This window comes from Calliopsis andreniformis, chromosome 2 (genome assembly GCF_051401765.1).
Source record: "Calliopsis andreniformis isolate RMS-2024a chromosome 2, iyCalAndr_principal, whole genome shotgun sequence".
Lineage (NCBI taxonomy): Eukaryota > Metazoa > Arthropoda > Insecta > Hymenoptera > Andrenidae > Calliopsis > Calliopsis andreniformis.
In genome coordinates, this window is record NC_135063.1 from 9,984,825 (window position 1) to 9,999,442 (window position 14,618).

Sequence of the window (14,618 nt, forward strand, 5' to 3'; positions counted from 1 at the left end):
GACGCGATGGTGGTGGCGGCGGCGGTGCTGGCGGTGGCGGTGGCTGCAGCCGATGGACCACCCGAAACGAGGGTGGGGTGGGGGCACCCCTGACCCCGACATTAGCCGGCGGTGAAGGGAGGCAACGTTTATATGCGGCGGCAATCCGCCCTGTAGGCGCATTCGCTCGCACGCTTCGTCCAAAGCGGACTTACACGAGGAGAAACCCGTTGTTAACGTCAACGTCGCCGCCGTTGTTGTTGTCGTCGCCGTCAGACGAACGAAACTAGAAGCCAGGGAAAGACAGAACGCTGCAACTTGGAATATAAAACGCCACGGAGTTGTCTGTTATCCAGAAAGAAGAAAAATAAAAAGAAGAAAAATCACTTCTGTGATCGGTGATCGCAGCATCGTTTCCCCGACGATCCTTCGATAGTTTCGCAAGCAGACGGCAGTGAAAAGCTCAGCCGACACTCGTTGCTCACGTATTCTTGGTTTCCTGAGGATCAGGCCAAGAGTCCAGCAGCTGATTCGAGCTTGAAGAGTTTTCGCGAAGAAGAACAACACGGCGGATATGATGGCTGTCGCAGCGGCGCAGAAGAACCGCGAAATGTTCGCTATCAAGAAATCCTACAGCATCGAGGTGAGTACATTATCCAGAGTTCGAAATTAATAGAGATTGAGAGGAGCGAAGATTTGCCATAGTTGAGGAGGGAAATTATAGGATTCCTGTCGAAATAAGTCTAGTATGAGTTGAACATATTCCTAGTTTTGTTAGAACCGTACTTTGGTTGATAATTGTCGGGGCAAAGGTGAAGTGTCAGGTGTCAAACATCGATCAATGGAAACGCGAGAAAGCGCGGGAACTTTGCCGCACGTTTAAACTGCCGCGACCCACGCGCCTAACGTAATTGCAAGCACTCGTTTATCGTGACCAATTACTTTACTTTCCCCTGTTATTATTAATATCACGGTACAGGACAGCTTTCGAACGCGATCATCTTGCATCCTCTGTTACCACGTTTGAAGATCTCGGTAGTCTTCCAACATACTTTTCGATTAAATGAAATGAACTGTGATTCTTATAATCATCGGGCATTTGACGTTACACAAAAATTACAACTGATAAAAAATAGTGCCACTGTTGCACTAAATAGGCAGCATGTGCCTTAAGTAAGCGTCACGTCGTTTATGTTGTCAGTGTGCCACGAGAAGTAGGTTCCTTCGAGATTCGTCTGAGACCATCATCAGAACTTTCTTATACACGGAAGAATTCTCTTCCATGCTTGCCTACGTGACTTTCGTGATAAACGTCCGGTATATTTCGTAACAGGTGAAAAAAATAACACTGATGTGAGTGTATGCACGCACACGCACGTAGAACGCTTTACTCTTCCTACAACAAGCAGCTCCACGGCGCGAGTGAAATTCTGAGGCTGGAAATGAAGAAGAGGCCCGATATAGAGAAAGTACACGTGATCGGTTATTATCGTTATTGCGCAATATTAATGACCTTGCGGTTAAGTCACTTCGTATTGTACTCGACCCACGTGAACTCTTAAAACACACGAGAACTCTTTTCTTGCATTTCCCTGTAACATCAACGACGCCCTCCTTTCGTCGTCTCCATCGAGGAAGTTTCGAGACACGAAACAGGAAAAATGTGGAAAATCCTGTGCGACTCAGGCAATGTAAATCCAGCGCTTGGCGAGCCTCACCTGCTGAACTTTGATCTTCCTCTTTTTGGCTCCTCGGAAGTGGAACGTATCTTTTCATCGAAACGTTCACTTTCCGTGGAAAGTATGGAAGCCGACATAGGAATTTTTCGAACATCAATCGTCGTAGCGTTTCAAGGCGACGATCGATCATGTTCGAACAGTAATTAAAGTTTCCCTCGCGATCGCCGATCGCGCGACTTAAATCGTACCTCTGTTCCCGCGACGTTAGCGCTTCAGATCGCGCGATAATGCCTCTTAATCGAGCCGTCCTCGAGGCCGCGATTGTTTTTTTCTTTCATTCACACGACTTACGAGCTCCGCCTCGGAACAGGTCCTCCGCGGACTTAGAATCGCAAGGACGCGTCCCTGTGCGTTTTTTTAGCGCGGTAAAACGCGCGATTTTTAAAACTCTCACGGTGAGACGGCTTAATTGGCGTCTCTGGGCAAGGCTACGCCGTGAACTTTTTCATTCATGCGACGTTGCGAATTACCACGTCCAGGTTTATTAAACGCACGCACCAGGTTTTCCCGAGGAGCGAAAATTCTGCGGTCGCACGTGATCGAAGTTCCCCGCGCTTCCTCGTTCGTAAATAGAAAGGCGCGAGATGACGCGCGTATGGAAAATCGAACTTCACCTCGGCTCGGCGACGTGAAATTTCTCAGTTGACGCATTTCACTTGTGAGAAGCAAAGACGCAACGCGGGGTCCCCCTGATGACGATCCGATACTTTCTCCGCATATCACGAATTCTATGGCAGCTATGTTACTGGCCAAACGTATGTTGATGTACGGCGGAGGTAATTGGATGGGCGGCCAGCTGATGAAATTTTGAAAAGTATTGGATCATGGCGCAGCTTCACGAAAACTATGTGATTTGCATAAAGAGTAGAGCTGATGAAAATCACACATTCTTTGAGTCATCGATGTCTCCACACGTTTGAAGTCTTGTCTTGATGTAGCATTTATTTACTTTCTATGAATTTCATCTCTCAGTACACACTTGTGTGAGTCTTATATTCTGTAATCTCTTTGCTCTTGAAGAGTTACGCGTTTAGTATTTTAATGAACTTCAAATATTGTCGGGGCATGAATAGTGAATAGCAGGCTCGTTCACAGTGGACGTTCGTAAATTCGCTTATGCACCTAGTGACAACGATAATGGTATATGGTAAATGACACTGGTGACGATAACTCTGACTCACTCGAACGGAACTCGCTCACGCGCACGCCGGATCTAGATACTAGATCCGATCCAGAATCCGCTATTCGCGTGCTCGATCGATCCTTATCGAGCTTGTTCGCGCGAGAGCGATGAGGGACGAAAAATGACCCGACCTTGACTACATTTCTCACCAGCCACTTGCACGTACACTTCAACTTGTACTATTTTCATCTAATTATCTCGTGGAATAAAAGTAGATATCAAAGTACTATTCGTTTCATATTCAAAGACATGATAGGTATCGTTCCTCGTTCATCTGAAGGAAGTATGATGAATTTTTACCAAGCGAAATTACAGTGAAATTGCGAAAATAAGAATTTTTACAGTTTCTCTCTATATGTTCATTATTTCTTTCATTCCTGCAATTTCATTTTAATATGCATGAATGCGAGGAGGGATTGATTAAGTCCGGAAGCCTGTTCCATGCAGTTCATAATAAAATGCAAAATCATGGCAAATAAAGACTCTAGTCTCCTTCTCCCAACCGAGAAATTAGTAAATTATGGGTGGTAAACATTTCTCGTGGAAAACTCCGAAGAAACCCAAGTACTTGATTAGACAATGATGTTTAGACAACGAACCCAGACAATGCAAAAAGTAGTAATATTCCATGTTTACGTAAATGCTGATTAAAGAATGTGCATTCGTTAATGGCTGAAGCGATACGGAGATTCATTACAAAATCTTGCAATTATCTTTAAACACCCTCGACATAAGTTGGCCGACCGCGCGTTAGGAGTGTAATCATATCGCCTTGCAAAATCGTCGTGACCTCGGCTTCGACATGATAATTATGAATATGTTATAAATATGAGAACAGAGTGATTGTAATTCCAGTGGTCGAGAGGAGCGGAGAGGCCCTGAGCACCGTTCCAAACCCCGTCATTCGCCTTTGGAGGCTCGCCACACGCGCGACAACGCCTCTGGTCGCTTATAGATGACGACGTCTCGCGATAGTCAATAATACGGGATGCAATTACATATATACGTACACGTACAGACGTACGACACGTCTGCGCCGCGGCCTGCCCCGTCTATCAACTATGCTAATTGTTCTATTTAAATATTGTGTTTTTTCCCGAACCGGAACGCCGATTCCCACCAGATGTCGAGAAAAATTACATTAATGCACCAGATGCATTATGTATATCGATCGCGTAACAATCCTCCGGCAGTCGTCCTGCAACTTCTTTTCCCGTTTTTTCGCCTCCCACAATGTCGTTTGCTTATCAGGATTTTATACATTTGCATGAGTTTTCACTGGATCGCGCCCATGTCGTATATAGTCTGGTTCCATTTAAAGTAAATATCTCATTGAATTTTGTAGTCCAAGGTGATCGTTTTCTTGCCATCAGGTTTTTTTCTTCTCTTCTAGACAGTTAATTACTCTCGATCGTGTCGACCTTACAGTTTTGAACTTGTATCGTGAATATCGAGTGACTCGTTATCCAATCTATCATTCGCGTCGGTGGCGGCGGGCATTAAGGAACGTACGTAAAATAAAGTAATAACGTTCCACAGCTATGATTTTAATGGTGAAATAATGATCGGCCTTGGGTGCGTTTGTCATGGATCATTACGTCGTGTTATGGGCAAAAAACTCTGATTGAGATATTCAACGAGACGCGGAACCTGCATACGATTCGTTTGAATAAATATCTAAGATAGCTAAATGTCAGCCTTTATGTCAAATCAATCGTTTTACTATCGAGATCGTGGAAAACCACCTAGATAGTGGACAGTATCATACCTGGCAAGTTCTGATCACTTTTAGGCAAATCCTAGTTTCTGAACAAATTTTGAACATAGTCCATTTTTCCTTTTCTTATATAAATCAACGTAACAAAGAATACTATGCATCAATGTGACCAAACATAGCACGAGTAAATGAATCAGAGCAATTAGCCAGCTGATACCTGTAAACACGAGTCTTTTCCCTAAAGGATTGAATCGTCTAACAAAGTCCTCTCTTCTCTGCGGTTGTTCATTGAAATAACTTCTTCCAATTGATCCGACTCATTTGAATCATTCTACGGGATAATCGACTACGCGTGATGCAACCGCTCGTCAGAGTCATCGGTCATCTATCCATTTCATCGAAGCAAAGTACTTGGCCCACTTTACGGTACACGTTGTTAAGGGATTGCTGCACGTTTTCTCTAAACCGTGCCAACCGCTTTGCTCGCATGGAAAATGTAACTGGGTTCCACCTTGTGCGCCATTCATGAAAAGCAATCGTTAAGAATTTGAATGACAACCGATGTATCTCCTGTTGCAACGCAGGTTGACACTCTGGAGAATGTCCAATAAGCACCTTCGTGATCCACCGATTGCTACTTTGACAAGGTCTTTACTATCGCCAAGATCGCTGTAGGAATCATAATTCTTCCAATTCTTCTAGCATCTAATTCACCGTGTTATCATTCGAGAACTTTAGAATTTTTTTCTTTCTCTGCTCGTCTACGAACTTTTGATAATTGTGTCGTGAACTTTAACCCACACGTCAGGATTACCGACGCGTGAATCTCTTTGTGAACGAAAGATCCTTTGTGTTCCTGCTGTCAGGATACCGCAATTTCCGATCCTTCAACAGCAGCCGGACGAACACGAGGAAAATTCATTTCCTTGTCTTTGGATCGTTATCAAAGTTACCTGACCCGGGTCAGGTGACCATCAAATCTTGGGTAATTACGTCAGCTTCGGTTCGTGAGGATAGATATCAGAGAGATCGTCGACGAAACAGTATCCGTCGTTTAAAACTACGTTGCTATTAAAAATCTTTGAACACGTAATTTGAGCACTTATTGAAAAAATATGATAGTTCAATAAAACATTAAGATATTTTTTTATCTGTTTAGAATGGATATCCAGCAAGACGCCGATCCCTCGTGGACGACGCTCGTTTTGAAACGTTAGTAGTGAAGCAGACGAAGCAGAGCGTGTTGGAGGAGGCTCGACAACGAGCAAATGGTAAGTACACATTTATTGTTTTTAATACAGTACGTGTTTTAGTAGTCTTTTATATGAATGTGACTTTCCTCGTATTGACGTACTAAATGTTGCAGTCCATATTACATGGTGCATGCAACTAATAATTAAGAGTACATTTTTATGTAACAGTTGGTTATATCATTCAAGAGGAATAATTATGATAACATAAACACAAGTTACTTTCCACGTAGCATGTGTATAATCGATGTTGCATGATAATTTTGTTTACTGTCAGACTCCGATCAGCCTGTTTCCACTCAAGATCAGATTGACGTTTTGTCGAGCGATGACGAACAAGTGGAATCGTTAGCTTACGCTGCCAAGGATGGAGGTTTGTATTTTGCCATTTCTCTGGTCAACTGAGCAACGATACTCGAAGAAATTTAAACTGAAGCCTTTATGGACTAAGCAAGAATAATTCAATATTTATAGATATAAATTACCTGATAAAACTTAACAGCCACTAAAACTGATATTATTATTTCTGTAAAGTATCGAGTCTCGTTGTCCAGAAACTACGCAAGTGTTAATTGTATTAGATGTTGCATTTGGCATGAGCACGCAATTGTCTTTGACTTACAGAAGCGAGAGCAGAAGTATCGGATAGCGATGGCAAATCAGACGACTACGACGATGGTAAGTGTATGCATTACTGTTGAAGAAAAAATCGAAATGCACCTCTTTTATAAAATCATCGAGTTCCTACTCAACTAGGATTGCTAGAAAGGATGGGTTAAATGGAAAGTGAACCAACCCCCTATTGTAGGTACTATCTATATGACCAGGATTCGACCAAGTGCTTTTCTGACACTTGACTGAATTACACAGAATTCCTCTTCCCTCTTCCCAACGATTCCCTTAGCTTTCATCACTTTTTCAAATTCACTTTGTGCATTTAAAATCGAATCAGCCAAGAGCTCCTCTGTTCTCAGTTCCAAGACGCCCCCGTATGTCCACGATAAATATATAACACAGTTATTTCTCCTCTGCTCTCTCGATTTCAGTTCGCGGGCCAAGCACGTCCGTGGGCGACAATAAGTGATATTTCATTCTTTCCCCACTTTCTCGCTTGCATTGCCCGCTATATAAAAGTGCCTGAGAATAGACATTTCGCGGAAATGGACTTTGAATTGCTCGATTATTACCGTCCACAGAAATCACTTAGCGCCTCGAAATGTCGCGTTAGAACGTGGGAAAGTTACTTAAGATTGGGTTCAGTGATTTAAGAACCCTAGCTTTCCTAGCACTACCGTCTTCTCGCCTTTATTTCAAGGAAAATCGAGACACGACCAATTAAAATTAGAAGTTAAAACCGAATTAACTTGCAATTTGAAGCCTAAAATAATTCAATAATCTAAATCCTAAAATCTCATTCAGTTTGTACACACATTACAATAAAATAAGGGAAAATTTTCGAATTTATGAAATTTATAATGTCGAAATTTTTTTTAGACGCTGGTTTAACTGAAGAAGAAGTAGTCCTTGCGAAGACCATAGCCGAATGTCCCGAGAGCGAGCACACCGTGCAGAAGGCAGCTCTGGTCCTTCGCCTACGAGAGGGTATGAGCTCCTTGGCAAGGATCCTGAAGATCATCGAGAATTTCAAGGGCACGGTGACCCACGTCGAGTCCCGACCCTCGAAGAAGGAGAAGATCCAGTTCGAGGTCCTAGTGAAGATCGACATGACCAGACAGAGTCTGCTGCAACTGATCAGGAACCTTCGCCAAAGCGCCGCTTTGGATGGCGTCACTCTGCTCGCGGACAACTCTGTCAGCATCAAAGACCCGTGGTTTCCACGCCACGCCTCCGACCTTGATAACTGCAACCACCTGATGACCAAGTACGAGCCAGATCTCGACATGAACCATCCTGGCTTCGCTGACAAAGAGTACCGTGCTCGTAGGAAGGTCATCGCCGAGATCGCTTTCGCTTATAAGTACGGAGACCCAATACCCAACATTCCATATACTGAGACGGAGAACGAGACCTGGTCTCGAGTGTTCAACACTGTCATCGACCTGATTCCGAAACATGCTTGCGTCGAGTACCAGAGAGTGTTCAAGAAGCTGCAGGAGGAGAAGATCTTCGAGGCTCATCGTATACCTCAGTTGCAAGAGGTCAGCGAGTTCTTGAAGAAGAACACCGGATTCACTCTACGCCCTGCAGCTGGTCTGCTCACGGCTAGGGACTTCCTGTCGAGCCTGGCATTCAGGGTGTTCCAGAGCACCCAATACGTTCGTCACATCAACAGTCCGTACCACACGCCTGAACCGTGAGTGTCTTGTAGTATTTTTTTATTTGAGATCTTTTAATTAAGGAGGATTATGTTAGATGAAGGATAGATGGAGAGGTTGTGTTTGATCTATGTAGAATTTGACAAATGTGTGATGTATAATGTATACATGTGTATCCACTGAAGGAAGTATCTATCTTTGAAACCTGAAATTTGTAATTAAGTGAGCTAGATGTGTATTGTAGTTATAAATATTTTACATGTATTAGAATGTTCATTGGGCACTTCCACATATTAGTATTGCAAGTAATTTGTGGTTTACAAAACTGATGTTTCTCATAATGTCATAAATTTGTAGTTTCTAGAATGTATGTAAATTTTTGTGACTTTTTTGAATCCATGTCCGAAGGATCTTTTCGTATCAAGCTGTATAAGGCAATCGATACTGCGTTATGACGAGGACAGCCTCCCGTTACACAGAGAACGATGATAATAGAATTACCGCACCCCTCTAAGCTCGTAATGGAGCTCTAATTGGCTTTTAACGACACGATGGCGTTGATAATTTAGTTTCATAGTTGCGAACTCATTTCTCCGCGGAAGCAGCTTCCGTGTACCGTCAGATTTTTAGAGTGAAAGAAAATACTAAGACTTCAGGTGGAAATGAAAGTAACTGTTACAACTGTAACTGGTCAATCACTCTCATAAAAAGAGCAGATCAGTTTTATTATAAAATGCATTCACTCGACTCGAGATTTTTACTTCTTCTGCATAAATTAGGATCTGTTCTATTAGAAATAATAGTGACATTTCTATCTCTTTAATTACTTCTACTTTAATCATATTCTTTCATGATTGGAACGAACTTCTGTTCAGATAATGCAATTATATCGGTCTTATTAACGCAGCTATGCTCTCCACCTTCATTTAATATCAGTAATAGTAACAAAGCGAGATAAAAAATCGCTTTTAATATCAAAACATTAAATTAACATTTCTCAATTTAATTTCGCCCTTTTTCCAATTCGCAGAGATTGCATCCACGAGCTACTGGGACACATGCCACTGTTAGCCGACCCAAGCTTCGCCCAGTTCTCCCAAGAGATTGGTCTTGCTTCGCTCGGTGCCTCTGACGAGGAAATCGAGAAGCTGTCGACCATCTACTGGTTCACAGTCGAATTCGGCCTGTGCAAGGAAGGCAAAGAGGTGAAGGCTTACGGTGCAGGTCTTCTCTCTGCCTACGGAGAGCTACTTCACTCTTTGAGCGACAAATGTGAGCACCGACCATTCGAGCCAACCACCACGGCAGTCCAGAAATATCAAGATCAAGAGTACCAGCCGATCTATTACGTAGCGGAGAGCTTCGAGGACGCCAAGGAGAAATTCCGTCGCTGGGTGAGTACCGTTCGATATTGGAGACTTCAATGCCAGGCATATTGCGCACTACCGCTATTACATTCGCCTCGGTCGTATAAACTTAAGAATTTCAACTCACTGGGTTCACCAATTATCACAAATTGGTGTCATAACAGTTACAACACGGTTATTAATTGCTTTTAAACCACCTGGACAAAAGCTATGCAGGACAATTGAGAGCATACGTGCAATAGCCCTATGCAATAGCGAGGGGTTGAGATCATATCAAACTTAATACTGCAATAATCAAATATTGCTCTGATTATCTGATTAACAGTCACTTTTCCTTCTCTTTCCATTTACGTCCCTCTTGCATCTGTGAGTTCAATTTCAGACAAATATAATAACACACGGTTGTCTTATTTCAGGTGTCCACCATGAACCGACCTTTCGAAGTGAGATACGACCCTCACACGCAACGCGTCGAGGTGCTCGACAGCGTCGACAGGTTGGAGAACCTCATGGCCCAGCTGAACACCGAAATGACCCACCTGACGAACGCCGTCAACAAAATCAAGAAGTCTTTCGCGTAAGGACCAGGGGCTCCCTCCGTGACCCATGGTTATTCCTCTCGCGGGTCATCGTGCTTCTCGTTCGACCCTCGACGTTCTCTCGGCACTGTTGGGTCGAAGTAGACTGCGATGCTTTCCGATTGGTTCACAGTTTACTCGTTTACAGTAGAAAGTCTCCAGAGATAAATTGTACATATTTACCCCGAAAAAACGTCGAGGTCCCGACACGTCGACCCCGATGATACCACGTCACCTCATCGTTATCATCGTTCGTCGTCCGCATCGAATCGTCCTCACTCTGTGTATAAAGTCGTTCATCCGCGTAGTCGTATGTACGCGCGTGTATCAGAACACGTGTTCAAAGTGGATTCCTCGGCGCACGCGTGCGTGGATCAAATCGATCGTTCATACTTCGTGTGATACGAGCTCGTAATAGGTTAATTTCGCTTTGTCGTGTTATTTATTGAATTTGCTATACCCGAACGTCCACGCGCGCGAATCTGATTCTCTCTGAAGACAAAAATTGGAGATGCCCTGCGTCTCAAGATGTTCACATCGCGCTCAACAGTGACGTCAGGGCTATCCATGATGACGGTAGAGCGTCGAATCCAAATCACTTTGAACGAGAACGCGGCGCGCGTATACGCGTACCTATTCCATTACGTTATACGTATTGTATTGTATTTTATCCTATTTTATTATGTATTATTATTGTCTTAGCTGTAGAGTATTACATAACTGTGTTTCTCAGTTGCTTCACATAGGCAAACTATGACAACCACCGCGATAGAACGTATTCGTCTTCACTTAGATCAACTATTGCAAAGAGACAGATGGTATTATAAAGGCGAAGTAGGCTCTTTATTTTCTATATAGTGATTAACGATTGGTTCTTGGGAAACGTGCTTGCTCTCTTGCGGTTTTTGCTGGATCGAATGGATGAAGATCTCTTCACGTTCTTTATTCCTTTTTAGTTTGAATCGTGTGTATGATAACGGGGCTGTAGAAGAGAGAATCGCACAGTTTTCTGAGATACATACTTGTTCACGAACAGCCCCGATAACGAAGTCACGAGTCGGTGTTACATTAGGAACGCACTGTCTAGCGTGTAGCCGTGAGCCTTTGCTTGTGCACATTGCACCTTTTCCCGTCGCTAACTCGTACCAAATATGTATACTTTTTTCCCGCCGTTCGTATTCGCCGCGCGCGGCTTTTTCGCGCTTGCTCAGCTGTAGAAAACGATCGGCGCGTACACTAGATTTCCTTTGTATTATATTGTAAAGTACTCAGAGCATAATAAAAACCTAAGATATGAATCTTAATCAGGCTTGTTCGTCATTGCCCTCTGAATTCATTAAAACAACTTTTCATTTCCTACTGAACAGACACTTAAATAGTTATAAATAATTAGAATAAATAGTTATAATAGAAATACAAATTATTTTTCCAAATATTTAAAACAATTAGAAACTACTTCACACCATAAACGCTGAAAAAATGTTAAAACTACGAGGCAATAAGCATTCTCTCTCTGCTCATCTCGAATCGAAGTGAAACTCGCTTCCTGATTAATCGCCTCGAGGCGAACGTCGTGTCGATGTGCCTCGCCGCTATGTTCCGTCTCGTCCATGGTCTCTGATACACCATGACGATTCCCACGTAACACGGCGACGAAAACTAGCCGAGGGACGGAGGCTGGCGTCCACTCTGACCATCATGAAATTCTTGGTTGTACTCAGTGTGCTCGTGATACAATGCGCTGCCACAAAATCATGGAACGGCGATAGTGAGTGAAAGCGTACTCGACTTGTTCGCTGGTCGAAATAACTTCCTCGTTCGTCCAGCAGGTTATTCGGAGGAGACGTTCTCCGTGTTTGGCTGGATCGGTTACCTGAAACGCTTGTCTCTGATAGCACTGATGTTCGTCGTAGTGATTCTGTACTATGTCCCAGAATCCCGTCCACGTGAGTAGTGCACGGATAAAGGAAATCCCTTGAGTTACAAGAGAGGAAGAAATAGTTTTCGATAAGATCAGTCTTGCTTGTTTAAAATGAGAATTCTTGATAGGGAATTTTATTTGATCGTACACGAGTTAGTAGTATTATTATGGAATACTACTCTTATAAACCTGAAGACTGAAAAATATGAAAGATATTTTAAAAAAGAATTGAAAAGCCTTGAAGGTATTTTTTAAGAAGTACGAAAGTATAGGTTTAAAAAGACAATTTTTGTTAAGAAAGTTGAAGCTTCGAATACTCTTCAAGTATATTTAGATCTTAAGATTAATTGTCAAATTATGTAACGAATTTCTTGGAACTGTTCATTCTCTTTGGATTTCCTTCAAGAAATGGTTTAATAATTCATAAACCTCGTATTCGATATTTCATTCGAAACTTTTGGCAAGGATGAAGCTTATAGGCTAAAGAGTGTTCTTTTGTACAGACGCGCGCAGAATTTGTTACTCGTTGATCGATTTCACGGCGAATGGTTTAAAATCTGCGCTAAGTACGCGGGAAAGCGAGTACATGTACGAGAAAATCAGATCCAGGTATAACCGTGCCAAGTATGAGCAGTCATTGATCGCACAGAAACGCCAATCGCAAATTAACCAAAACGACGAGAATTTCATGACCCAAAATCATGGCAAGAGGACGTCGTTCATCAGTGACGCATTAATTGGGTCAGTCCATATATTTTTAAACAATGTTCTTTCCTATTTCTTCATCAGAACTTGGTAAGCCTTTCTCCACATATTTATACAAAGTTGTATGCTCCACAGAGGCCGAGACAAGAAAAAGGTGAGTGAAAAGCACAGCAAAGATCATCGATTCTGCCGTCATCATCGAAGTGCCATCATTAAAGACAGTTCACCAACATCTTCCATGGATGTCGATAAATCAGCGTATTTGTATTCCGACAAGCTAGACGATCTTCAAAAGTACATGAAGACAAACCCAACCAATGCTAAGCGATCTAAAGGAGCGACAATTGAGAATTACGCGCTTTTAATCAGGTATAAATCAATGAGGCCTAACGCAGCAATTTCTCAAATACTAATTTTTATATCTTCATTTACTATAGTGGTACCCCACAACAAATGGCGATGCTCGATCAGAAATGCGAGAAGGATGATGTGATTATCGTTCAAGATCCCTACCTCAGATTAGAGTACAAGGAATGTGGGACCTCAACTGATAAGTTATCATCAAAGGCAGACGCTTCAGGATCAGAGCAAGAAGGACCTACTAGAGACCACAACGATCACGTGACAGATTCAGTAATAGAGATTAAAAAATTTCAATTTTCCTAAATACCACTTTTTCTGAACCGTGAAGAATCCCTAGGCTTTAGATTAATCTGAGATTCTATCCAATTCTCCTGTATCACCGCATATATTCACCCACAAATTAACACAGGGCATGGAAACGTACGTCAAGGATGTTGATTTATGCTCCATACCAGAGAGCACTGTTTTAAGGCACTCCGACTACAAAAATCTGTACCAAACGAATCAATACCAGTGCGGTGAATGTTGCAGCGGTAACGAAAGTTTAATGTCATCAGTGGATCTAAATGCCATCAAGGAAACCATTCACTCTATCTCGCCGGATATCAAAAACATACTAAAGTAAATGAACAACTCGCTGTAAAATAGAATCCTTCCCAGACCATGTACATATTCACAAAAATTCACTGTTTCAGGCTATCTAAAAGCGTGGTACATCCCAAACCTTATAAAAAGGTAGAAGAGAACAGCGAAAGTGCATACCACGTAAATCACGACAAGTATAATGACACTCGGTTACAAAAATCGAATAATTTGACCAACAATCGGAAAGTGGATTTCCTGGAGGAAGATAAGGAAGCGTCACAGGTACTCAATCCTTTACATTCACAATGTATACCATCGGACTGGTGCATTATCGAACATCTATCTCTCCGAGGTCTTTTATTTCAACAGAAACGCGAGGGAGCAGCGTGCCAGCAGGAAAATACGTCCAGATGCGTCCGCAGGAAAAAGCCAAGGAACGGGGACTCGGTAACAGGGTTCTGTTGCAGCGATATTTCTTACTTTACGGACCGAGGAGGAGACGCTGACGACGAAAATTCCCAGCATGGAGCGACCGCGAAGCACGAGCTCGACGAGAGACCTCAGAGGGAGACTTACGTGTTCGACAAAAATTCAGACGACTCGATTTTCGACTTATACGAGGACTTTTGCACGAAACCCATCTTGAAGAGTACGTTCCAATTGTTACCTCGAGTTGAGGCTTAAATGAGACATTAGGTACTTAGAATGGCTCTGAAGACTTTGAATAAAAATATGGATAGGGTGTAAGAAAATAAAATGTACCTATATGAGTGCAGATTTCTATACCTGAGAACAAATATGATCCAAGTCCTTTTTAGTTATTTTTCAGGAGAGCCTAAAAACAAATACGATTACCCATTTTTTAACATAGTATTGGAAGTAGCTTATACTATTAAATTTCCTTTACTTAGAACGTAACTGAAGTAAATTTCTGTTATTCTAATAAAATGAAGAA

The 14,618-nt window shown here is 42.5% G+C and overlaps 2 protein-coding genes across 3 annotated transcripts; both read left to right on the plus strand.

The window, feature by feature from the left end:
- The first annotated feature begins 481 nt into the window (after positions 1–481).
- Positions 482–10,221, plus strand: Ple (tyrosine hydroxylase ple). 2 transcript variants are annotated; one of them, XM_076389759.1, is made up of 7 exons: positions 482–622; positions 5,778–5,889; positions 6,146–6,241; positions 6,493–6,546; positions 7,363–8,182; positions 9,175–9,538; positions 9,928–10,221. In XM_076389759.1, the coding sequence occupies exons 1-7, from the start codon at positions 554–556 to the stop codon at positions 10,090–10,092; spliced, it is 1,680 nt and encodes a 559-aa protein (XP_076245874.1). In that variant the 5' UTR covers positions 482–553; the 3' UTR covers positions 10,093–10,221. The 2 variants fall into 2 exon arrangements, with proteins under 2 accessions (XP_076245874.1, XP_076245883.1); XM_076389768.1 differs by lacking the exons at positions 6,146–6,241; positions 6,493–6,546.
- Positions 10,222–11,787: 1,566 nt separating this feature from the next.
- On the plus strand, positions 11,788–14,347 carry LOC143188360 (uncharacterized). Its single transcript, XM_076392568.1, has 8 exons — positions 11,788–11,857; positions 11,919–12,035; positions 12,514–12,751; positions 12,851–13,084; positions 13,153–13,336; positions 13,488–13,699; positions 13,774–13,945; positions 14,033–14,347. Exons 1-8 carry the CDS (start codon positions 11,788–11,790, stop codon positions 14,345–14,347), a joined length of 1,542 nt encoding a protein of 513 aa, XP_076248683.1.
- Positions 14,348–14,618: the final 271 nt, after the last annotated feature.

Coding starts and splice junctions, on each gene's coding strand:
- Ple (XM_076389759.1), top strand. CDS start 554: ATGATGGCTGTCGCAGCGGCGCAGAAGAACCGCGAAATGTTCGCTATC. Junction 6,242..6,492: donor TTACGCTGCCAAGGATGGAG/GTTTGTATTTTG, acceptor TTTGACTTACAG/AAGCGAGAGCAGAAGTATCG. Junction 6,547..7,362: donor ATCAGACGACTACGACGATG/GTAAGTGTATGC, acceptor AATTTTTTTTAG/ACGCTGGTTTAACTGAAGAA.
- LOC143188360 (XM_076392568.1), top strand. CDS start 11,788: ATGAAATTCTTGGTTGTACTCAGTGTGCTCGTGATACAATGCGCTGCC. Junction 11,858..11,918: donor AAAATCATGGAACGGCGATA/GTGAGTGAAAGC, acceptor TTCGTCCAGCAG/GTTATTCGGAGGAGACGTTC. Junction 13,700..13,773: donor GATATCAAAAACATACTAAA/GTAAATGAACAA, acceptor TCACTGTTTCAG/GCTATCTAAAAGCGTGGTAC.